The 24,249-nt window shown below is 38.5% G+C and overlaps 1 protein-coding gene across 3 annotated transcripts in view; it reads left to right on the top strand.

The window, feature by feature from the left end:
• tmem245 (transmembrane protein 245) overlaps positions 1-24,249 on the top strand; it is a 119,132-nt gene that overhangs the window by 36,615 nt on the left and 58,268 nt on the right. For 2 of the 3 annotated variants that reach the window (XM_060824822.1, XM_060824823.1), the window contains exons 6-12: positions 64-233; positions 5,518-5,541; positions 9,893-9,997; positions 13,418-13,500; positions 20,576-20,666; positions 23,457-23,555; positions 24,070-24,201. In XM_060824822.1, the coding sequence (XP_060680805.1) occupies positions 64-233; positions 5,518-5,541; positions 9,893-9,997; positions 13,418-13,500; positions 20,576-20,666; positions 23,457-23,555; positions 24,070-24,201 (704 nt within the window). The remainder of the gene's footprint in view (positions 1-63; positions 234-5,517; positions 5,542-9,892; positions 9,998-13,417; positions 13,501-20,575; positions 20,667-23,456; positions 23,556-24,069; positions 24,202-24,249) is intronic. The other variant, XM_060824824.1, reaches the window with a different exon arrangement.

Genomic DNA, 24,249 nt, shown 5'->3' with positions numbered 1-24,249 from the left:
TGGTTTTGACTGTTAACTGCTATCTTCATGAAGTATTCTTAAATCCTTTCTTTTTGAAAACAGTCTGGGGTCTTAAGAAATTGGTTCTACGTTTTGGATTAATGAACTTTGCAGAGAGGCATATTAGTAAACACTGGAAGATACTGTCAACCTTTGTTAAAGAAAGACAGGATGCTTTGGCTCCAAGACCAATCCGAGGACTAGGAAAAATCATTGTTAAGGCTGACAGCAAGGTATGATTTATCAATAATTATCTTCTGACTAAACTAATCAAGATTGCCCTTTCTTTCTACCTCTTTCTTCTCCTGATTGGATAGGGAAGATTCTTCTGTTATATACTGTTTAGAGATGCTCATAAAGGCTGACAGTTAACATGCTTTCTTTTGTCCTCACTTTCCTGGCACTTGATTGATGCTATCTATATTGGCAAACTATATTAAAACATTTTAAACAGCTGAAAATTTAGTTTTTTTTTAGATCACATTTAAGTACAGTTTGAGCAGTAATGAATTGATGCATGAATTGCTCTTATCCACCAATTGTCAGTAATGTTTTGGAAAATTGGCTTAAAATTGTCTTCATCTTCTCATCCTCTTCTCTCTTCCATGCTCATGTGGAAATTGTTCTTAGTAAATTTTACTTGAAAATTAAGATTTCAAAATTAGCTTTGATCATTTGCACTTCTTATGCAGATTTTTGCATTTTACAAAATAATTACTGTTGCATTCATAGAATGTGGGACATCTGTGGAAAAGGCCTTGAATTCAATCCAAAAATGGTACTGTGAATAACTTCTGACTAAAAAAAATTGTCACCAATTTTTCTTTTCAATTCATCTAAAATTAGTCTTCTTGCATAATAGTCATGAGGAATAGAGAATAAATTGAGTTGATATATAATTTTGTCAGATGTTTTGTAGTTGTGTGTTCTAAGTATTTAGTTTTATTTACATTAAATATTAAAGTTTATTTTGATTCTTTATAATGTTAACACAAATATTCAGGTGTGTCAGAATGGACAATAATCGGCATTCAAGTTGTTGGTCCTAAAATCTAATGTTTGCCTCTCATTCTCCATAAATACCCCATCCTGCATTTTCAATATTCTATAAAACAATTACATCTAAACTAATTATGTCATTTCCTTCGATTGAACTAGGGTCTTCTCCCAAGTTTTAGGTTTATGGCAATGTAGCTAGGCTCAATTTACCTAAACTTCTGCTTTAAGGTAAACAATCTTTGAGTTTTAATCTCTCCACACATCTTGAATGCCATAAGCTAAGTATTATCTTAGTTGCTCTTGTCTGTCTGTGCTTGGATATTCTTACTATAATACAGCCCTCTGTATCGACACACTAATCCACCTGAATGAGTCTGTGCTTTGTACAAACTTGACATAGAACATAGAACATAGAACATAGAAGGATACAGCGCAGTACAGGCCCTTCGGCCCTCGATGTTGCGCCGACCGAATCCTACCTAACCTATACTAGCCCAATAACTTCCAAATGCCTATCCAATGCCCGCTTAAATGACCATAAAGAAGGAGAGTTCACCACTGATACGGGCAGGGCATTCCATGAACTCACAACCCGCTGTGTGAAGAATCTACCCCTAACATCTGTCCTATACCTACCACCCCTTAATTTAAAGCTATGTCCCCTAGTAACACCTGACTCCATTAGCGGTAAAAGGTTCTTAGTATCTACCCTATCTAAACCCCTAATCATCTTATACACTTCTATCAGATCTCCCCTAAACCTTCTCTTCTCCAATGAGAACAGCCCCAAGTGCCTCAGCCTTTCCTCATAAGATTTTCCTACCATTCCAGGCAGCATCCTGGTAAACCTCCTCTGCACTCGTTCTAAAGCTTCCACATCCTTCCTATAGTATGGCGACCAAAACTGCACACAATACTCCAGATGAGGCCTCACCAGAGTCTTATACAACTGCAACATGACCTCAGGACTCCGGAACTCAATTCCTCTGCCAATAAAGCCCAGTACACCATATGCCTTCCTCACAGCACTATTTACCTGGGTGGCAACTTTCAGAGATCTGTGTACATAGACACCAAGATCCCTCTGCTCATCCACACTACCAAGTAGCCTACCATTAGCCCAGTAATCCATCATCTTGTTATTCCTACCAAAGTGAACGACTTCGCACTTAGCTACATTGAATTCCATTTGCCACATTTCCGCCCAGCTCTGCAACTTATCTATATCCCGCTGTAACCTACCACTTCCTTCCTCACTATCCACAACTCCACCGACTTTTGTGTCATCCGCAAACTTGCTTACCCAGCTTTCAAGTCCTTCCTCTAGATCATTTATAAAGATAACAAAAAGCAATGGTCCCAAAACAGATCCTTGTGGTACACCGCTAGTAACTGCACTCCAAGATGAACATAATCCATCAACTACTACCCTCTGTCTCCTTCCAGCCAGCCAATTCCTAATCCAAACCTCTAATGTATCCTCAATGCCATACCTCCGAAGTTTTAGCATTAGCCTACCATGGGGAACCTTATCGAACGCCTTACTAAAATCCATATACACAACATCTACTGCTTTACCCTCATCCACTTCCTTAGTCACCTTCTCAAAGAACTCAATAAGGTTTGTGAGGCACGACCTGCCCTTCACAAAACCATGCTGGCTATCCCTGATCACGTTATTCCTACCCAGATGTTCATAAATCTTATCCCTTACCATTCTCTCTAAGACTTTGCCCACCACTGAAGTCAGACTCACTGGCCTATAGTTACTAGGGCTATCCCTACTCCCTTTCTTGAACAATGGGACCACATTCGCTATCCTCCAGTCCTCTGGTACTATTCCCGTAGACAATGACGACATAAAAATCCAGGCCAATGGCTCTGCTATCTCCTCCCTAGCTTCCCATAGGATCCTGGGGTAAATGCCATCAGGCCCAGGAGACTTATCTATATTCATCCTTTCCAATATTCCCAAAACCTCTTCCCTGCATATTTCCAGGGCATCCATTCTAATTATTTGTGATTCCATATTCACATCAGCAACAGTGTCCTGTTCCTGAGTGAATACTGATGAAAAGTACTGATTTAATGTCTCTCCAATCTCCTCCGCCTCCACACACAACTTCCCACTACTATCCTTGACTGGACCGATACCTACCCTAGTCATCCTTTTATTCTTGACATACCTATAGAAAGCCTTTGGGTTCTCCCTAATCCTACCAGCTAAAGACTTTTCATGTCCCCTTCTCGCTTCTCTTAGCTCCCTCTTTAGCTCCTTCCTGGCTACCTTATAACTCTCAATCGCCCCTACTGAACCTTCACGCCTCATCTTTACATATGCCGCCTTCTTCCCTTTCACAAGGGACTCCAATTCCTTACTAAACCACGGCTGCCTCACAAGGCCCTTTACACCATGCCTGACTGGTACATACCTATCGAGGACACGCAGTAGCTGCTCCTTGAACAATCCCCACATCTCATTAGTGTTCTTCTCTTGAAGCCTGTTTTTCCAATCCACACATCCTAAGTCATGCCTCACTGCATCATAATTTCCCTGCCCCCAGCTATAGCTCTTGCCCTGCGGCGCACGATTATCCCTCTCCATCACTAAAGTAAAAGTCACCGAGTTGTGGTCACTGTCCCCGAAGTGCTCACCTACCTCCAAGTCTAACACCTGGCCTGGTTCATTACCTAGAACCAAATCCAATATAGCCTCCCCTCTTGTTGGCCTGTCGACATATTGTGTCAGGAAACCCTCCTGCACACATTGTACAAACACCGACCCATCTAATGAACTCGAGCTATAGCTCTCCCAGTCAATATCTGGGAAGTTAAAGTCCCCCATAACAACCACCCTGCTACCTTCACTCTTTTCCTGAATCATCCTCGCAATATTATCCTCTACTTCTCTAGGACTATTAGGAGGCCTGTAGAAAACACCTAACAGGGTGACCTCACCTTTCCTATTTCTAACCTCAGCCCAAACTACCTCAGATGGCAAGTCCTCTTCCATCGTCCATTCCACTGCTGTGATAATGTCTTTGACAAGTAATGCCACGCCTCCCCCTTTTTTACCCCCATGTCTGATCCTACTAAAACATTTGAACCCTGGAACGTGCAACAGCCATTCTTGTCCCTGTTCTACCCACGTCTCTGTAATGGCCACAACATCGAAGTCCCAGGTACCAACCCACGCTGCAAGTTCACCTACCTTATTCCTTATACTTCTGGCATTGAAGTATACACACTTCAATCCACCTTTCTGGTTACAGGCACCCTCCTTAGAGATCGCTGCATTATTCCTAACCTCCCTACACTCAAGGTCCTGTACCCTAAAGCTACAGTCCAGGTTCCCATGCCCCGGCGGAGTTAGTTTAAACCCTCCCAAAGAGCACTAGCAAACCTCCCCCCAAGGATACTGGTGCCCCTCAGGTTCAGGTGTAAATATCTGTGAGATTTGTGCTCAAACTACTGACTGCCAATTTTTTTTGGATCATCCGGATATGTCCTGTAGCCTGATGCCATTTAGAATATCTTGCCACCTTTTTCCTTTCTGGAATTCGATTATCTTGTAAATGTTCACATTAAATGCTGTTTGCTCCTTTCTAAATTTTCTTTCCTTTTTTGTCATATTACCTTAAATTGATTCCTCTTTATACTTAGTATTTTCTGAATGTATTTTTCTTGGTGTCTGTTTCAGTTCCCAAACCTTTCCTTAATCTTTATTAGTGACAGTAATGGCAATTAAAAACAGAAAATGCTAAAATTACTCTGGTTAGACAGCATCTGTGGCGAGAGAGGGAACATTCAAGATTGATAACCCATTGTCTGAATTCCTGTCAGTACATCTCAGAACTTGTCTTTTGATCCATGTGCTTTTTGTGCTTGTGTGTGATGGTATCAAAAGCCTTACTGAAATCTAAATGCATAATGCAAAGATACTTTTTTGACAATAGAACTATCTTTTTGAACTGCCTTAAATTTGTTAGATGAAATTGATTTCACATAAGTTTGAGTTGACTTTGTGGTACCATAGATTTATGACATATAGCATACTTGAAGAGCTGACTTTGGACCTCTAGTTCCCAAAGCTTTCCATCGCTATTCTCTTTTTTTTCTCTCTTCTTGTATAGGTCTGTTTTTGACTAATTAATTGACATAATTAACATATATATGCATTATTACATTAAATGATTAGGCTCATGGAAGAGAACTACATTGGTCTTATTTTATCATGTAACAGTTACTATGCTTCTATATACACATTTTATGCCCTGTGAGAGTCTAATAATTTATACACAGCAGTCTGTAATTTCCCAAATTTATCTCAATACTCCATTTCAGTTTGATTGTGTACTTTCTAATCCTCAGATGTTATTCTGTTTTCTAATCACTCTGTTAAAACAAACAGCGACTTTTGGTGCAGGTAATATTTTCATTGGCTTTTTAGCTAAACTGTCTTCATTACATATGTTGATTTATTTTAGTAACTCTCCAATTCTTGTCTTTTCTTGAAAGCTATGGCATTGGCTTAATAAGCAGGTAACTAGCAGGTTGATATTTCAGATCCTACACTTGCTTTAATTTGTGTGCTCATTGATTAAGCATGGATTTTGTAATTTTCAACATTTATTGGACTAAACTTAGTTTCATTCTTTCAGCAAGGATTCTGGGTATATTTCAAAGCATTGTTTATTTAAGCTGTGGGAGTTCAGATTTGAATGTATGTCTTTGAATCAAAAACAATTGGGGATAACAGCATTAATTTTACTACTAAGTATTAATGTCACGAATTACTTCAGTACTTGGTTGACTGACACACTTGTTTTCATTTATCTATTTTATTATTTAATCATTTAATGTATTATGCTTGAGATTCTGTAAAGCCCATGATAGTCTATCTTGGTTATTTGTTGGAATTTTGTTTACTGTTTAAGATCAGATGTATACTGTTAACACTTCACTTTCTATTAGTTGCAAGGGTGTGTTGCTCCTAATTGAGAACTATTAACAGAACTAATTTGTAATACTTCATCAAATTCACCAAGTCCCCTGAATTTTTTTTAGTTTCAGTTGCCTATGTAATTGAATCTAATCCTGAGTTAGTAATTTAGTTGCAAGGAAATAACAGTTGTTTTGCTCAGCAAATTGGGTCAGTAATTTTGATCTTCTACAGCTTATGTCAATTTTGATTTTGCTTTCTGCTTGCATTGCTAATTGCATGAATTTTGCTGCCTTTTTGGACTGTTAGTTTTTCAGACTTTTTCTTTGCATTCTAGCAGCCCAAAACGGTTTTGGGTTGTTTTATTCATCTGGTGCTGAGGCTGTGGATGGACATGAAGAAACTTGTGCTATTTGAGAATCAATTAAAACTGTTGTTTGTTTATGATTTGATATTTATTATGAAATACCAAAGAAGAATTTTATTTAATATTGCATACGTTGAATGGAATTAACGATCATGCCATTAATAGTAAAATATGATTTCAATGGATAGTGATGCTCTTTATCTTGACATCTCTTCACAAGAACTAAATTAATTGTTTACAATCATACACTTTTAACAAGTTTGAATGGAGTTAACAGCAATTCAAATAGTGAACTGTTATTTCCTTCATTAGCTGGAGAGGTACTTTTTTGTACTTTATTTTTAGGTTCTCCTGCTTTTCCTCATTCTTTAACTTGTTAAATTCATCTATTTTGGATGTGGAGACGGAGGCAGTAATTTTTCTGTGTTTTTCCGATGTGTTTCTTTCTATTTGGAAAATTAAGAAGGGAAGCAGATGGGTAAAAGTTGCAAACATGCAACCAAACTGAGCAGGACACCATTTTATGTTTGAGCTCCTTTTAAATCTGCCAGAAAATTCTCCTTTTAACATCGATTTATTTTTATAAAGCAATCATTATCAGTTATGAAAAGTTTACTTTATTGATGGGTATTTTCTGAAAACATTGCATGAATTAAAAGTAATTTAGCAATATTATATTGTGTTCATAAAGATATGGAGGGTACAACATAGAAATATGAAGCAAAAGTGATTGTACTGAACTGAGGTACAAGTCATTTGTGGTCCGTGAATTGCAGAGTAGACTTAGAGTTGAATGGTCTGCTTCTGTTCCTGTCCCCTGCACTCTGTAGTAGCACATTATGCCTAGAACCATACTGTTTTTGAGTTCCAAAATTGCTTTGAAGGAAGTGTAAACAGTGTATCTCTTAACTGGCCATTGAGCAAGCCCGATAGAGATCAATTAACAAATTCTAAAGAAGAGAATCCAGAGGGCATGGGGTGCTAATGACTATGGCTATTTTAAAAAAAGAAATCTAACTTCATTTAATTTGATGCATTTGGCAATAGATCATTTGAGGCAAACATTTTTGTTCATAATGCACAGTATTATAGCTATTTCGTGAAATTCAGTGTTAAGAGTAAGAGAAACTAAAAGCTTGTTTCATGTAAATATAAATGCATTGTGGACTATTAACCAAAATGCTAATTTTCTTGATTGTCAAGTTGCATGCCTAACAATGCATTTTCATCAATGATGAAGCATGAGGTTTCAGTTTTATTTGACAATGCCTTATTTTGTTATGATGAGCAGAAGCATAACGAATTTTAATTAATGATGTTCTTGATGGCTGCTCGTTAACATTTCGAAAGAGGTCAGGACACAGCAGAGGCACAGACCATTGTGAACAATTCTTAGTTATCCATGTTCTGCTTTGGAAGGAAAGTTAGCCCATTTAACATCTCTGTTCAAGACAGGAAAGAAGGATAGACTATAAAAGTAGTTCATGTAACAGTTGCTTGTTAATGCAGAAATTGATATAGTTGAAAAGAGAGGAAAGTTGTTGAAGCCCATCAGGACAAACACAAGAATGGTTCCACTGTCATTTTAACTTAAGTTACAGTGTGTTCCTGGCCAGAGATTTCGGTTCCTGAGCTGAAGTGCATTTATGAACATGAAAGGAGCAGAGATTGGTCATTTGGCTCAAGTCGATGTTACTATTCAATAAGATCATTGCGTATTGAATTCCACATCCCCATCAACTCCAAATGACATTTGATTCAGTTTCATTTAAAAATAATTCTGCCTTACAAATATCAATAAAATAACCCCGCTTATGCCATCTTCTGAGACAGAAAATTTTTAAGTTAAACAACCCTCAGAAAACATTTTCTTGTTAAAATGTTTCTAATTTTAAAACAGTGCTCCTTAGTCAGGACTGACTGGCAAGGAGAAATATCCTTTTCACATCCAATTTGCGAAGACAATTCAAGATCTTTTACACTTCAATCAAGTCACCTCTCGCTCTTCCGTATTCCAATCCCAGCATGTCCAACCTAGACTGTTAAGAGTGCCCAGCCATTCCAGGTATCAATCTAGTAAATCACTCCAAATCACCTTCAACACATTAACATTCAACTTTAAGCAAGACAAAAGGCCAAAACTGTATACAATATTCAAGAAATGGTCTCTCCAATGCCCTGTATAATTGAAGCATAATATCCTTACTTTACTGTTCACTTCCTCTCATCATAAAGGATAACATTCCATCATGTGTCTTGATTATGAGTTACGTCTAAATACTATCTTTTTGTGACTCATGCACACCTAGATGGTTCTGCAGCTCAGAATTCCAGTTGTTCTCCATTTGAGTAATACTCTGCTTTTTTTTAATTCTTCCTGCCAAAGTAAATAACTTTACAATTTCCCACATTATATTCCGCCTGCCCACTCACTCAGTCTATCTATATTTTTCTTTATTTAATTTCCAGTTGTGACCATCACTGACTGGGTCAGCACACATTTATTGCACATGAGATGGTGGTGATGTGCCACATTTTTGAATCACTGCAGTTTATTTGTGTAGACAAATAAAGAACAATAACAAATGCTGGAAATGCTTAAGAAGTAAATCAGAGAAAATGGGGTTTTCGCTTCAGATGTTTAACCTTTGTCAAAACTAACATGCTATACCTAATTACGACTGAATATTTCTTGTGTCCAATTTGATGCGTTGCTGAAATTTATCATTGGTTAACGTTTCTGAAAAGTAGACAAGTTGAGGGTGTTTGTTAAAATTACCTATGGAGAGCTGTGAGCTTCAATGCATGTCTGCTGGGAGTACAGATGAAATTGAATGCAAAAAAGTAAGTTGGTATGCCATAGAGAAATTTACTTTAATATTCACACAACAATTTTTGTTTTTATTAATCATATTTCATTTCAAGATTGATTACAGTGAAACTGCATTAAGGCAAATGCCAAAAAACCACAAACCAGCTCGAGAGTAATAGAGGATATGCTGTTACTCTGATTTTATTGGACATTTATCAAAGCCAAGATGGAATACCTGATCATAATGGGCTTTGTTTAAAATATTTTAATAGGTTATCTTGCCTGATTAACTGACAGATATGCACATTTATATGAATTAGGAGTAGGAGTAAGTCATTTGGACTTTTGAGTCTGATTTGCCATTTGATAAAGTCATTGCTGATTTAATTGTGGCCTCCACTTTCCTGTTTACATTAAGTCCAGAATCTAAGAGAATTACTGTATCTTAGTCTCAAAAATATTCAATGATCTTGCATCCACTCATTGCTGGGAAAGAGAGTTTCATAGAGTAATGGTCCTTTTGAGAGGAAGCAAAAATCTTCCCTCTGTTTGAAATGAGAAACTGTGGAACGAGTGTGGAGTTCAAAAGCAATCTCTCCTAAAAGGGAAAACATTGACTATCAGCATTCACCCTATCAAGTCCCTTCCTAGTCTCGCGTTCCTGTAGCACAAGTTTCTTCCTGCTGTTAATGTAGCATAGATATTTTAAATTCTGTCTTTGAAATGGTACATTCTCCATCCAAGAGATCAATGTTTTGCTTGTATTCTGCAGATTATTTTTTGTCTGGAGAAATCACTGGATAAATTGATCAGCATTTTTATCATCTTTTTACTGGTTATGGGAACGTTACTGCTGGCTCTTTTACTTACTGCAAAGGTACAGTTTGCAAACGAATGATTGGAAAGATTGCATATTCTCTTGATACAGGGTATGCTGAATGTATTTTTTTTTACTTCCATGTTTCCTTAATATAACTTTGTTTTAGTTCACACTGACTATCATACCTACATTTTGTATCTTCTCTGATCTAAGGTGAGCTGTTTAAAAGCAGCATTGACAAATAAAAACAAACTGCAGATGCTGGAAATCAGAAACTAAAACAAAAATTGCTGGGAAAGCTCAAGTCTGGTGGCATCTGTGGAGAGAAATCCGAGCTAATGTTTCAGGTCCAGTGATCCTTCCTCAGAACTTGACAAGGAGAGCTTGTCCACTAGGTCACGTTCTAATACCTATCTCATTCTCTTAATTGAAAATCCAATTTTTTATAATGTAAAACTTCCTGTAATTACATAACAATCTTTGGTTGGACGAGCACTAAATCACGTGAGAATTTATTTGGCAGAAAATTGGTTGTTTTAAAATTTTATTCTGCTCCTATGCCTTTATTCCGTCTGTTAGCATAATCATAAATGCTGGGACTGGTTTGATATCAAATTGGAGATGTTCAAATGTTCTAAATGGAAATTAGAAATAGACTTTTGTGGGTTAATGAATGCTGCCAAATCTGAGTTTCACCAGCATTCTCTGGGTTGTGTATTATGCATTTGATGGACTGCCATTACATAAGCAAATGCAAAATGGTAGGAATCGGATGGGTATGAAAGGTGCATCCTAACCCAAAGTCCTTAGTATGTTGGGGAAATGGAGTTAACTTAATCTTTTAATGAGGATGAATAAAAGGCTATTTAAAAAAAACTTGTTCTTAAGCCATGTAGTAATTATGTATCCTTTGTCAGTTCAGTGGCTATATACAGCTTATACACTCTGCCTCGGTGAACTGCTCTGACTAAAATGAGAAATAAAACTTGACTTTATAAACACAATAAATGTTGAAATGCTCAGAGATAAAGTCCCAGAAATAATTTTCATACTCTCAAATGAGACTTCCAGGATTCTAACTTTCAAGTGCATGTCTTCTTAGTTTGTGAAAGACCCTGGCCCTCCCAATCATTAAAAACTCGAATCAAATCCTTTTGGTTGTTGTATGTTCCTCCAGAGTTGACCTCTTGTACATCCCAAATTTCTTTATTCCTTCTTTGTTCAACCATGCCATCAATTGTTTAGACTTTAATTGCTGGAATTCCACCCCTAAATGATCTCATTCCCTTTTCCTCTTGAAATGTTTCTTAATGTGCACATGTTTGACTAACTGTTAATAACCTATCCTAATATTCCCTTGCATTGGCTTAGTGTGAAATTTTGTCTTGTTCCTATACAGTATGTCACGCCAATTTTGGTCTGTTAAATTCAAATTGTTCTGGAAAAGCACAGCCGGTTAGGCAGCATCCGAGGAGCAGGAGAGTCGACGAGTCATCAGGAATGTGGGGGAGGGTGGGGCAAGGAGGCTAAGAGATAAATGGGAGGGTTGGAGGGAAGATAGCTAGGAATGCGATCGATGAAGTTGGGGTGGGGAGATGAGGAAACTGGTGAAATTGAGTTCAAATGTTCGACCGCAGGACGGTGGGGATGTTCTCTGAAGCGTTCCGCAAGTTGGCATCCTGCCTCCCCAATGCAGAGGACACCACATCGAGAGTAACAGGCAGAGTAGATGAGCTGTTTGGAGGTGCAGGAGAATCTCTGCTGGATATGAAAGGATCTTTTGGGGCCTTGAATAGAAGTCAGGGGGAAGGTGTGGAAGCAGGTTCACACCTCTTGCGGTGGTAAGGGAAGGTGCTAGCAATGGAGGATTTTGGGGGTAGGGGGTTGGTGGAGGAAGGACCTAATGAGGGAGTCATGGAGGGAATGGTCTCTGTGCAATGTAAAAGGGGTGGGGAGGGAAATATCTCAGGTGGTGGGGTCAGACTGTAGGTGGCAGAAATGGCGGAGGATAATGCGTTATATTTGGAGGTTGGTGGCGTGGGGGTTCTGTCCTTGTCATGGTTGGAGGGTTGGGGAGGTGGAGAAGATATGTTGAAGGGCATTGTTGACCACGTGGAAGGAGAGATTGCGGTCCTTTAAAGTAGGAGGCAATCTGGGATGTTCTGGATTGGAATTGGTCCTCCTGGGAGCAGATACAGTGGAGATAGAGGAATTTGGAGTAAGGGATGGTATTTTTACAGGAAGGGGTGTGGGAGGTGGTGTAGTCCAGGTAGCTGTGGGAGTTGGTGGATTTGTAGTCGATGTCCATGTTGGGTTGGTTGGCTGAAATGGAGATGGAGAGGGGAGGGTGGGGTGGGGAGGTGTCTGACATAGCCCAGGTGAATTTGAGGTCAGAGTGGAAGGTGTTAGTGAAGTTGATGAACTGTTCAACCTCCCAATGCAAACATGAGGTGGCGCTGATGGAGTCATCGATGTAGCGGAGGAAAAGGTGGGGAATGGTGCCCGTGTAACTGTGGAGGATGGACTCTTCTGCATACTCGACGAATAGGCAGGCATTGCTGGGGCCCTTGCGGGTGTGCATGGCTACCCCTTTGGTCTGAAGGAAATGAGGGGATTTGAAAGAGAAATTGAGGGTGAGGACCAGTTCAGCCAAGGACATGCCCCCTCTGCCAAAACCAAGCCACCTGATGCCTGGAGGAAGCATGCCTCATCTTCTGGTTTGGGACTCTCCAACCACACGGGATTAATATTGATTTCATCAGTTTCCTCATCTCCTTTCCCCCACCTTATCGCAGATCTAACCCTACAATTGCCCTCTTGAACTGTTCTACCTGTCCATCTTCCTTTCTAACTATCTGCCCCACCCTCCACTCCAACCTATCACCATCACCCCCCCCAAGTTCATCTACCTATAACATTCCTTGCTACCTTCCTACTCCCCACCCCATGCCCCCTCCTATTTATCTCTCAGCCCCCTTGTGCCCCACCACATTCCTGATGAAGAGCTTATGCTTGAAACGTCAACTCTCCTCCGGTGCTGCCTGACTGGCCGTGCTTTTCCAGTGCCACACTTTTGGACTCTGATCTCCAGCATCTGCAGTCCTTACTCCCTCCCAAATGTAAGTTGTTGTTGAATGCTCAATGCCTCTTTACTGATGTGGGTTGTGGAACTACTTTGGATGTTTTTATAAAAAGAACAGTGACAGAGTGGGACCAGAATTATAAAGGGTATGACAGGGCTGTTGCATATCACCCCATTATAAAGCAAAGCACAAAGTGCCGACTGTGTGACGTGAATGAGTCATCTTGTTCAACAGATGCTCGTGTCTTCATCCAAAATTTTTGCTCTTTATGGTATTAAATCAAGAAAAAAATTTGATAAATTCTGACAAGAAATTACTTTGTTAAAAACACTTGAACTAAACATTTGTTTCTGCTTCCACTTCAGTGGTCCTGAAATGTGCATTATGTTTGCAGGTCCACGAGGAAAGTGTGCACATGATCAAAGTCACTAGTAGCCTGATTAATGAGACTGTTGCTAACCATCCTGAGTGGGCAAAGTAAGCTGCAAGACTAAAGATATGTGTTTTATCTTTTCTCTCTGTCCTGAATTTTTCTTCTTTCCCATTGAATCTGCTTAACCCAACAATTGATAACGTTTCTGCTTTCTCATTTTTGCGAAAAGCAAAATGTTGGTTAAGTTAATTGAGTTAAAGGAAAGCAAAGTGCCAGAAGCTAATTGATTGATTGTTTGAGATTCTGAGGAAGTCAGTGAGAAAGTTGTTGTGCTCCTAGAAATTATAAAATTATGCTTTGGAGCTCATGATGAAGGATGAGAAAGAGCATGTCTTTTATTCATTGTTTACATTTATATCACTGGTAAGGTTGAGACTTATTGCCTAATTACGTTGACAGAGGTGCTAGTGAGTTGCTGCCTTGAATTACTTTACTCCTTGTGGTGAAAACATACCCACAGTAAAATTCAGGAGGGAGTTCCACGATGTTGACTCGGTAAAAGTGAAAGAACAGTGATATAATGGAGATGCTCATCTTCTGGTTTTGTCGTTCGAAATGTTAGAGGTCACTGAAAGGTGCTGTTGAGTAGTCACTATAGTGAAAATACCTGATCTCTGCAGTTACAGATAAGTTAGCTTATCATATGTGACAAAAAATTATAATGCCACTAGTAAGCGATGATATTGTCACATATCTAGACAAAGGAGAAAATAGTTAACCTAGCTGGCGTGGAATTTATAAGGCATGATTATGATAAATCTCATCAAACTTATTGAGTGGGCAATAGAATTAGTCAGCAGGGGTCTACAGTAGGTGTAGAGATATAGTTTGGAAGGTTAAGTGATTAAAGTGAGTGTAAACTAAATTGTATAATTTTAATGTGGGTGCACAGAGACGATTCAAAAATTAATATGGATCCTTAGCTTGATAAGTCAAGGTATGGAGTGTGAAAGTAAGGAGGTCTTAAATCTTCATCTATCACAGAATAGCCTCTGGAGTTAATCCAAGTATTTAAAATTATTGAAAGGTAGCATACATAGACATCAACCGTAGAGAAATCAGTGCCTAGAGTGGGAAGATTTCAAACAATAAGCATAAGTCAGAATTGGGAGTTCCTCCGCAGATATGGTTTAGTGCTAATTTTCAAAAGAGAACTGAAGATCTGCTTGAAAACTAAATAGTTGAAGTTTTCAGCATGGTAGAGGAATAGCTAGAGAGTGAACTGAATTACTAATTTTTTTTGAGAACTGCCATAATGGATTGGACATTTCTTGCTGCATCACTTCAGTTCTCATGAATCTTGGGAAGTTACTACTTAGATTACGACCTTAGATGATGGAGTATGGAGGCAGGAACAGGATGGTAACTGAAAACAAAGTTTATTAGTGGCAGTATAAATTGAAATGCAGTCCTTTGGTGTGATTAGAAATAATTTGTCACATCTCATGGAACACTTGGACTAATTCTGTTCAACACAATCGATGATTTTTGGTACAGCCTTAAACAGAGTGATCACATACGAAAATAAAAGTTTTTGGCTTCCAAAATCAATTTCAATCCATGAGGGATACAAATTGGGGAAAAGAGAAATTCTCAGATGGCAAGGAAAAAGTAGATTTCTGTGAAGATCATAAGGATAACTTGCCACAGGGTAAAAAGGCAACCCTTGAAGGGGAAAGAGAAGTTAACAAGGTCTAATGTTTTCACTGCAATAAAGTAGGCCACATGAAATAAGTATTGGTGGGCTAGGAAAAGCACTGGGAATCCAGATGTAGGAAAACGGGATAAGCCAGTGACTTTTGTTGGAGTGGTAATGGAAAGCAGAGTGGAAGCTAGAAAACTGCACCAAAACTGGTTGGAGCTTGATTAAGGAGGAAATGCCATATACTTGCAAAGGTAAAATTTACTTGCATGGGCCATGAGCAGCAAGTTAAGCGGTCACAATATTAAGAGATACAACAGTATCCTCTCAATCTTTGATGTTGAAAGATGGGGAGATATGTGCCTCTGAAGGGCTGTTGTCAGAAAATGTACTAGTAATGTGAACTCATTGTGAGACAAGAAGTACTCAGTTATGTAAAAAATAATGTTAGAAAGACCAGTGAAGGGTAGGGAAGTAGTGGACAAACTCTCAGCTCCAGAAATACAATTTGTCCTTGCTAACAATATAGCTGGTTCACAGGAAGGAGTGCTGCCTACTGTGGTTGAAAAGCCAGTGGAAACTTGGGCAACTGAACTATTACAGGATCCGTACTCTGGGATTTTTCCTGACTGTGTGGTAACAAGGTCACAAAGTCGCCAGTTCAAACAGAAGAGATCAAAGAGTATAGGTAAGAAGGTTGAAGTGCCATTAGCAGAGACCGTGTTTGATCAGATGGTTGACAAACCAGAAGCAGATAGATGACAAAGAAGACGTTTTAGCTCCAATAAATTAACATAGTTACAGCAGAAAGGTAGAAATTAAAGCAATTGTGTCAAAATTGTATCAAAAAGAATCTGAATGTATCCCTGAATGCTATTCTATTTTTATAAAGCTGTCTTAATGAGGAAATGGAGACCATCACATAATCAGGCAAATGAGAAATAGGCAAAAGTTTATCAAGTTGTATTGCCACTGGGTTTATAGATAGGAGGTATTGCAAATGGCGCATGAGCAACCATAGTGGGTTACTTACGAGTGGGAAAAACACTAAAATACAAAAAAACTTTTACTGGCTTGGACTGCACAAGGATGTAGTTGAATTTTGCCAGACATGTCATATATGTCAGGTAATTGGAAAAAACAGGCAGTAAGAAATCTCACCTTTTTAATACCTATTCCTGCATTTGAGGAACCTTTTGCAAGAGTCTGAACCAATTGCACAGGACATCTACCTAAACAAAACGTGGGAATCAGTACTTGTTAACAATAATGGATGTGTCCACTAGATTTCCAGAGGCAATTCCATTATACAGTATTACCCCTGAAATGATTGTAGAGGAATTATTCAAAATTTTCACTAGATATGGGCTGGCCACAGAGATATAATCAAATCAAGGGTCAACTTCACATCAAAATTATTCAAGGAAGTCATGGACATCTTAGGAACAAAACAGTTCAAATCTACTGCGTACCATCCAGAGTCGCAGGGAGCACTAGAAAGGTGGTATCAGACATTAAAGACCATGTTGAGGACTTATAGTCAAGACTATCCAGATGATTGGGATGAGGGAATTCTGTTTGTACTTTTTGGGAGCAGAGATGCACCAAATGAATTGACCAAATTCAGTCCATTTGAATTAGTTTTTGAGCATGAAGTGAGAGGACAACTAAAAATGATTAAGGAGAAATTGGTAAGTCAGAATTCAGAGACAATGTACTTGGACTATGTGTCAAATTTTCAGGAACGATTAACTAGAGCAGGAGAGTTGGCGCGACAGCATATATTGAAACAGGAAGCAGACAAGAAGTCAAAAACTTGCAATTTTATTATCAAATTTAAGGTGTTACTTCCAGTGATAGATGAACCTTTAAAAGTAGAGTTTAGTAAGCTTATCAAGTTAAAAGGAAATTGAGTGAGATGAACTATTTGATAAAGGCTTAAGACAGGAGGAAATCTGAGTGTGTCATGTGAATATGCTCAAGAAGTACTTTGACAGGGAAGGAAAGCCAGTGGAGACTATCATTGGTTCTTCCCTTTGTGTTGTAACCAGGTTCCTCATATTAAATTGGCCAATGAAGTTGCCAAAAACTGTGATAAGTTGAGTTACCTTCCAGAGCAAAATCAAAATGACTTGAAAGAGTTATTACTCTCACATGGGGCGATATGTTGAACTAAGCTAGAAAATACAAACCTAACTATGCATAATGTAGATATAGGAGATGCCTTCTGATTAATCAACATGCTTATAGGCATAAGGCTCTGAAGTTGACACAGGTTCAGAAGGAGATTTAAACTCGTGCTCCAAGATGACACAGTTGAAGTGAATTACAGCAACTGGAGCTCACCCATAGTAATGGTGCCAATACTAGATGGTACCCAATGGTTCTGTGGACCATTGCAAAGTCAGTGCAGTTAAAGTTTAATGCATATCTGATGCTGCGTTTGGAAGACTGTGTTGGAAAGATGGGACAAGCAACTTATTTCTAAGTTGGACTTACTCAGAGGATACTGCAGATGTCTTTGTCCGAAAGAGCAAAGAAAATTTCGGCTTTTGTAACACCAAATGGACACTATCAGTTTAAAGTCGTGCTGTTTGATATGAGAAATGCACCAGCCATGTTTCAGAGACTAATCAATAAGGTCATTGCTGGATTACCTAATTGTGTCGTATATATAGATGACCTGATGATTTTTAGTCTTATAGGGAAGGAACATTTGCAAAATTTATCAGAATATTTCACTCAACTTCAAGAGACAGGCTTGGTGATAAATCTGCTTAAGAGTTAATTTGCCAAAGCCCAAGTCACCTTCCTGGGCCATATAGTTGGACATAGGCGAGTGGCTCCACGGATTGCAAAAACAAAGGTAATTGGGGAGATTCCCATACCATTGACGAAAAGAGCAGGGATTGAGTGGATTTTATTGAAAATTCATTCCAAGTTTTTTTTTAGTATGGCCACTCCTGTCACTGAATTGCCAAAGAAAGGCAAGAAATTTCAGTGGACAGCAGACTGTCAGAAGGCATTTGACAGCCTGAAAGCTGTATTAACCACTGCCCTAGTATTAGCCACACCTAATTATGCAAAGCCATTCAAGATGGTAATTAATGCAAGTGATGTTGGTGTTGGACCTGTGTCTTGCAGGAAGATAATGAGAACGTAGAAAGATCTATCAGATCTCCAGGAAATTGCTCATTGATCACCAGAAATATTGGACAGTTGAGAAGGAGATTTTGAGCTTGGTGTTGACGCTACAACATTTCAATGTTTGTTACCATTAATGTATCTCAGACAATTATATACACTGATCATAACCCATTGAAGTTTGTGGTGAAATTTAAAGACAAAAATGCCAAACCAGTTAAATGGAGCCTCTTGTTATAGCCATTCAGTTTGAAAATTGTGGTGTGGCAGGACGAGACCGCGTGATTGCAGACACTTAGTCGAGACTTGAATGAACAACAGAGGCATTTGGTGGCAGGAGTAAAACAGACTGAGACAGAAATATGGTGGTGCATGTTTGCATGATTGTAGACATTGTATGTGCTGAGGTGTACTAACAATTTAAGAATAAGAGGATTTTAAAATGAAGCCATCTTTGAATATTGATTTTTTTTAAAGTGGGGAGGTGTGCTGATGCTGCTCCTTTAACAAGGTTATGGTTTCCTTGGTTTTTTTCAGAGAGGTTGGAAAAGCAGCAATTCTGAAAAATCTAGGCTTGAAAGATTTTAGGGCCAGTTTGATTTTTTTCTAACAGATACTGCTTCAGGCAAAAGGCTTTCAAGTTTTAAGAAACATTTGTACAGTGAAAAAGGGTGTGGCCAGTTCTCCCATCTCACCTTTCCTTGGTTTCCAGCAGTCTGGCTGTTCAGGGCTGCTAGTCACTGTGAAGCTAATGGACCCGAAGAACCAGGTCCATGCTGATTTCCCCCACCACCGACATCTCTCTTCTGTAAGACCTTGTGTTTGATTTTTGTTTTGTTTTTGACAAGGGGTGTTTATGGTGACTGTAGCAAATATTTGGAACAGTATCATTAGGGAACCACGATGGTTCAGTGGTTAGTACTGCTGCTCACAGTACCAGGGATCCAGGTTCAATTCCCGCCTTGAGTGACTCTGTGGAGTTTACATGTTCTCCCCGCGTCTGTGTGGTTTCCTATGGGTGCTACGGTTTCTTCCCACAATCCAAAGATGTGCAGGTCATGTGAATTAGCCATGCTAAATTGCCCATAGTGTTAGGTGCGTTAGTCAGGGGTAAATATAGTGTAGGGAACTCTTCGGTGGATCGGGATGAGTTACTGTTCGGTGGGTCAGTGTGTACATGTTGGGCCATAGAGCCTGTTTCCGCACTGTAGGGAATCTAATCTAATCATTAAGTTGGGATAATCTGTTGAGTTTTGGAATAAGTAAAGTTATTCGGTATTCTGTTCTCTTTTGTTTGTGTTTCATTTGGTAATCTTGCAAATAAGTTGTTTTGTTTGAAACTAAGTGGTTGGGCCAGCTGCATCACTCCTAGAATATGCACTTACACCTGCTTAAAACAACGAGCAAAGTAGGGGCCTAGGTTACTTTCTTGAAATGTTATTTGGTCAGGGGGGTGGTGGGGGTGGGGAGGGTGCCTGGCCATGTCCATAACATCAATATTTTATGAAGGTTTACTATATCTCTGTTATTTTCCAATATTGTGCTGTTTGCGATAGGAAATATTTTACACCTTCGGAAAGGGTAAATTTTTGATTTTTAGAATAATATAAGAAAATATAGGAAGGAAGAAAACAAGAAAAATGGTGGTATTTTTGTTGAAACTGTGTAATAAAATGTAGCACAGTATAATATTGATGGATATGACAGGATTAATAAAAGCTTACTTTCAATAGCTCAGGAATTGAGAAAAACAGTACATCGATACCAAATTAAAATCCAAGTTGGGATAGAGAGTAGGATAAATTTGTTAATACAGAATTGAGCTATAAAATTTATGTTTGAAGTAAGAAGTAAACATTTAAGATCAATTGAATAGTTTGTTTAAGGAAAGGTGTTGGTAGGATATAAGGTTAGGACTATTTGCTGTGTGGAACATTGTTCTAAAGAATCCGATATTGCATTAAATAATTTGATTCCATATTCTGTGTGTATATCTTTATATAGAGAGTTCAGGAGGAAGAGAATAAATAATAGATTTTTTTTAAAAAAAAGCTGGATCTTTTGGAGCATATTCCATAACTAAAGTAAGAAAATTCATGTAACAATTCAAATTTAAAGTCAATTTAAAGCAATTTTAAATGTTAGCTCTTAAATTGCAACCCACAAGAATGTATGATTTTCAGGGTACAAAATTTGAGAGTGAACAATTGCCTTACCCTGTGAGTGCAACTTAAATTTTTGTGGTTCTGAATGAAGTGTGATTTTTTTTTTCCTTTTCCTTTATCTCTGCTCCAACTATCATCTCACTGTTTAACTGCCTTAATTTGTTTCAGCTGGCTTCCAGAGGCACAGGTCATCCAGAAAGCATTAAATTCTGCTGCTAACAATGTGTACCAGTATGGAAGAGAGTGGATAACCCACAAGGTAAAGGCTAGAATTTTAATATTTAATATTTGATAGTTTAATTTGAGGACAGGAATAACCTTAAGTCTCATCATGAACATTTAATTTTGTTCAGTTGGCATATAAGAGGCTAGTGAACGGTTCAAAAGCAGAATTGCAATTAGGATTCATCTGGTATGAAGTAAAATGTGGCACTTAATCTCACAAATAGTATCATAGACCTCATCGATTCGTATTGGAGCATTTTCTACTTTCCCCATGTCTCATTCTGCAACACCATTCTGTAACACCATTCTGTTCTCAACACTTCCAAATTTCCACAAAAAAAAATGAAAGAAAAGGTGAGTGAAATAGCTCAAATCACCATTTCAAAATGGCCTCGGTCTTGTCCTAATAGTGGTGAATGCTGAAGGTTTACTGTAACTTAAGCAGTTGTGATTCACGAAAATGGATTCCACTGAGCTGATTGCACTGCCATCACTCCAGCATTTACACTGGACTGCACTGTTTAAATCAGCAGATGCTCCAAAACACTCATGCAATCCTAGAGCTCCTGGTTCCTTAGTCCTGCCGATGTCAGAGAAGACATGAGTTGGAGGTATTGGCAATAAGGACACTGGGAAGTTTATTATTCTGTTAAGTTTTCCGTTAGAGTTAATTGTTTCTTTTGTTTGTATTTTACCTATAGCATAAGGCTAAAGTGTGTTTTACTTAAAGCCGATTTGGCCAATCAAATTGCATCCAGAACACGCTGCCTCACACTTGCCTTTAAAAATAAGAAGTTGGGGTCTAGGCTATCTTAATATATTTTGAGGGAGTTTGGAGTGGTCTGGTCCATAATATGATTCTAATCCCATTTTCTAGCACTTGACTCAAGTGCATATCTAAATTCTTCTTGAATGTTATAAGGATTTCTGCCTCTGTGACCCATTCAGGCAGTCAGTTCCAGATTCCAGATTCCCATCACCCTCTGGATGAATTTATTTTTCCTCTTTATTCCCTCTAAACTGCCTACCCCTTAGCTTAAATCAATGACACTGGGCAGTGATCCTCTCATCGAGGCAAAGTTTCTTCCTGATCATTCTATCTATGCCCCCCCCCCCCGCCAAATTTTATATATCTCAATCATGTCCACCTTAGTCTCCTCTGCTCCAGGAACACAAGCAGCATCTGTCCAATTTCTCTTCATAACTAAAATGCACCGGCCCAGCCAACATATTGGTAAATCTCCTCTGTGCTCTTTTGAGTGCAATCTCTTCCCTCCTTTAATATTTGTTCCAGAACCATGCACAGTGCTGTAGCTGTGGCCTAACCAATGTTTTCTACAGATAAAGCATAATCTACCTTCTCTTAGACTCTATATGTCTCAGCTAATAAAGTTAAGTATCCCATCTGCCTGAACCACTTCAGCTATCTGATATTCTACCTTAAGGAACCAATTGTCAAACACCCTTTTATCCCCAGGGTTCCACTGTTCATGTAATCCTTTGCCTTGTCTGTCCTGTCCAAATGTATCACCTTTTCACTTATCCGTATTGAATATCCATTTGCCACTGATCAGCCCACCTGACCAGCCCATCTATATCCTACTGTAATCTAAGGTTGTTATCCTCCCTGCCCCCATCATTGTTTGAATCACTTACATCTTGTATGAGCATTACATAGGATAATGCAAGTCAAAATATTTGAGAACTCACTGGATTCTGGGAGGGTTCTAGAAGATTGGAAAAATGCTAACATTATACCAATTGCCCAAGAAAAGAGTGAGTCAGAAAGCAGGAAACAATAGGCCAGTTACTCTAACTTCTTCATGGAGAAAATGCTCAAGCCCATTATGAAGGAAGAAAACGGACATTTAATGCAATCAGACAGTGTCGACATGATTTTATGAAAGAGCAAATCATTTTTACCAACTTTTCTAGAGGTTTTTTTGAGGATACTAAAGAGTTAAAGTGGATCTGGTAGACGTTGAGCATTTGGATTTCCAGGAGGCATTCAGTATAGTGTCATGTAAAAGGTTATTGCACAAGACAGGAGCTCACAGTATAAGGGTAATATGCTAGAATGGTTTGAGGATTGGTTAACACAAAAGACAATTGTCAGATTAATGGATCTTTTTCAACTGGTGGAGTGCCACAACGATCACTCCTAGGTCCTGCATTATTTACTATATTAGTGACTTAGGAGGGGACAAAGTTTGATGGTACAGAAGTAGGTGGCGAATGTTGTGGTGAGGTTATACAGGGAGCATAGTTAGGATGAATGAGTGGAAGCTTGGCTGAAGAAGTTTAATGTAGCAAAGTGTTATCATGAACTTTGGCAGGAAGAATCAGAAGGCAGACTATTATTTAAATGGAGAAAGTCATACAACAAAAAAAAGTATGGAACACAGAGGGCTCTGGATGTTCTCATGCAAGAGATATAAAATATTTGCATGGGGGTGCAGTAAGTAATTAACGTTACAAATGGAATTTTGACCGTTGTTGCTGCAAGTTGAGTTTAAAAATAAGGAAGTCCTGGTGAGGCTGCACCTGAAACATTGCATACAGTTTTGATCCCACATTTCAGAAACAATATCCTGGCATTGGAGGTAATTCAAAAGAGATTCTTCCTCCTCTTAACAAACCTTCTGAAACTGTTCTCTTTGAATATATTTTTGATTGCTTCCTATTCGTGATGTCGTCACCCTCTGATCACCACCAAAGTTCCTGGGAATGTTTTCTAAGATAATGTATTTAAAAGTACTTTGATACTAAGTTTTACTTCATATTTAACTTTTTATTCAATTGTTTATTATTTTTGAATGTTCAGCTTCATAAGATGTTGGGAGACAAGATGAACAATACAGCAGTTATCGAGAAACAAGTTCTGGAGTTATGGGACAGGTTGTATCATAATTGGTTTGTGAAGGTGAGTGTTGAAAAGAAAGAAATGTTCCTAAATTGAATCATAACTATTCTTAACATGTAAAACCATTGAAAATAGCTGAAAAACAGAATTTGTTTTTCTGTAGATGGGCCACAAAATAAAAGTGCAGTACACTTCACAGGACTTTATCTGTAGTGCCCCATCCAACATGTTCCCTTTTCTGCTCTCTTTCATTTTCCCTACCATTATCTCCCATTTTCTGTCTCATTATCTCTTAATGTCCACTCTGTCCTACTTCCTGTACCTCTTAGCCTCATGTGATCACTTCCTCCTCCTAGATTCTCCAATAAGCAGTAGCCAAACAGGACATCTTTACCATAACAAATTATCCTTTGACCAACCTCTCATCTATTTTGAAGGTTTCATTCAGAGCTCAATATCACATATCTTTTCCACTAACCTTTTGTAATTGAAGTTAATGAAAATAGTGAACAGTTCACTAGAATGCACATTTTGATTATTTGCTTTTACATTTTATTTCTATTTCATTCCTTAGAATGTAACTCATTCTGGAAGACACAAAGGTCACAAATTCACTATCCATCGCCAAAATAGTTGGCTTGGAGACATTTTGGACTGGCAGGATGTTGCCTCTTTTATTCATGAGAACATTGAAACTTTTCTTTCTGTGAGTATCTTAAATTAGTGAAAAATAGAGATGTTATTTTTGTAATAA

Source organism: Hemiscyllium ocellatum, chromosome 5 (assembly GCF_020745735.1).
Source record: "Hemiscyllium ocellatum isolate sHemOce1 chromosome 5, sHemOce1.pat.X.cur, whole genome shotgun sequence".
Lineage (NCBI taxonomy): Eukaryota > Metazoa > Chordata > Chondrichthyes > Orectolobiformes > Hemiscylliidae > Hemiscyllium > Hemiscyllium ocellatum.
Note: the sequence above shows the minus strand (reverse complement) of the source record. Positions and strands in the feature narration are given on the sequence as shown.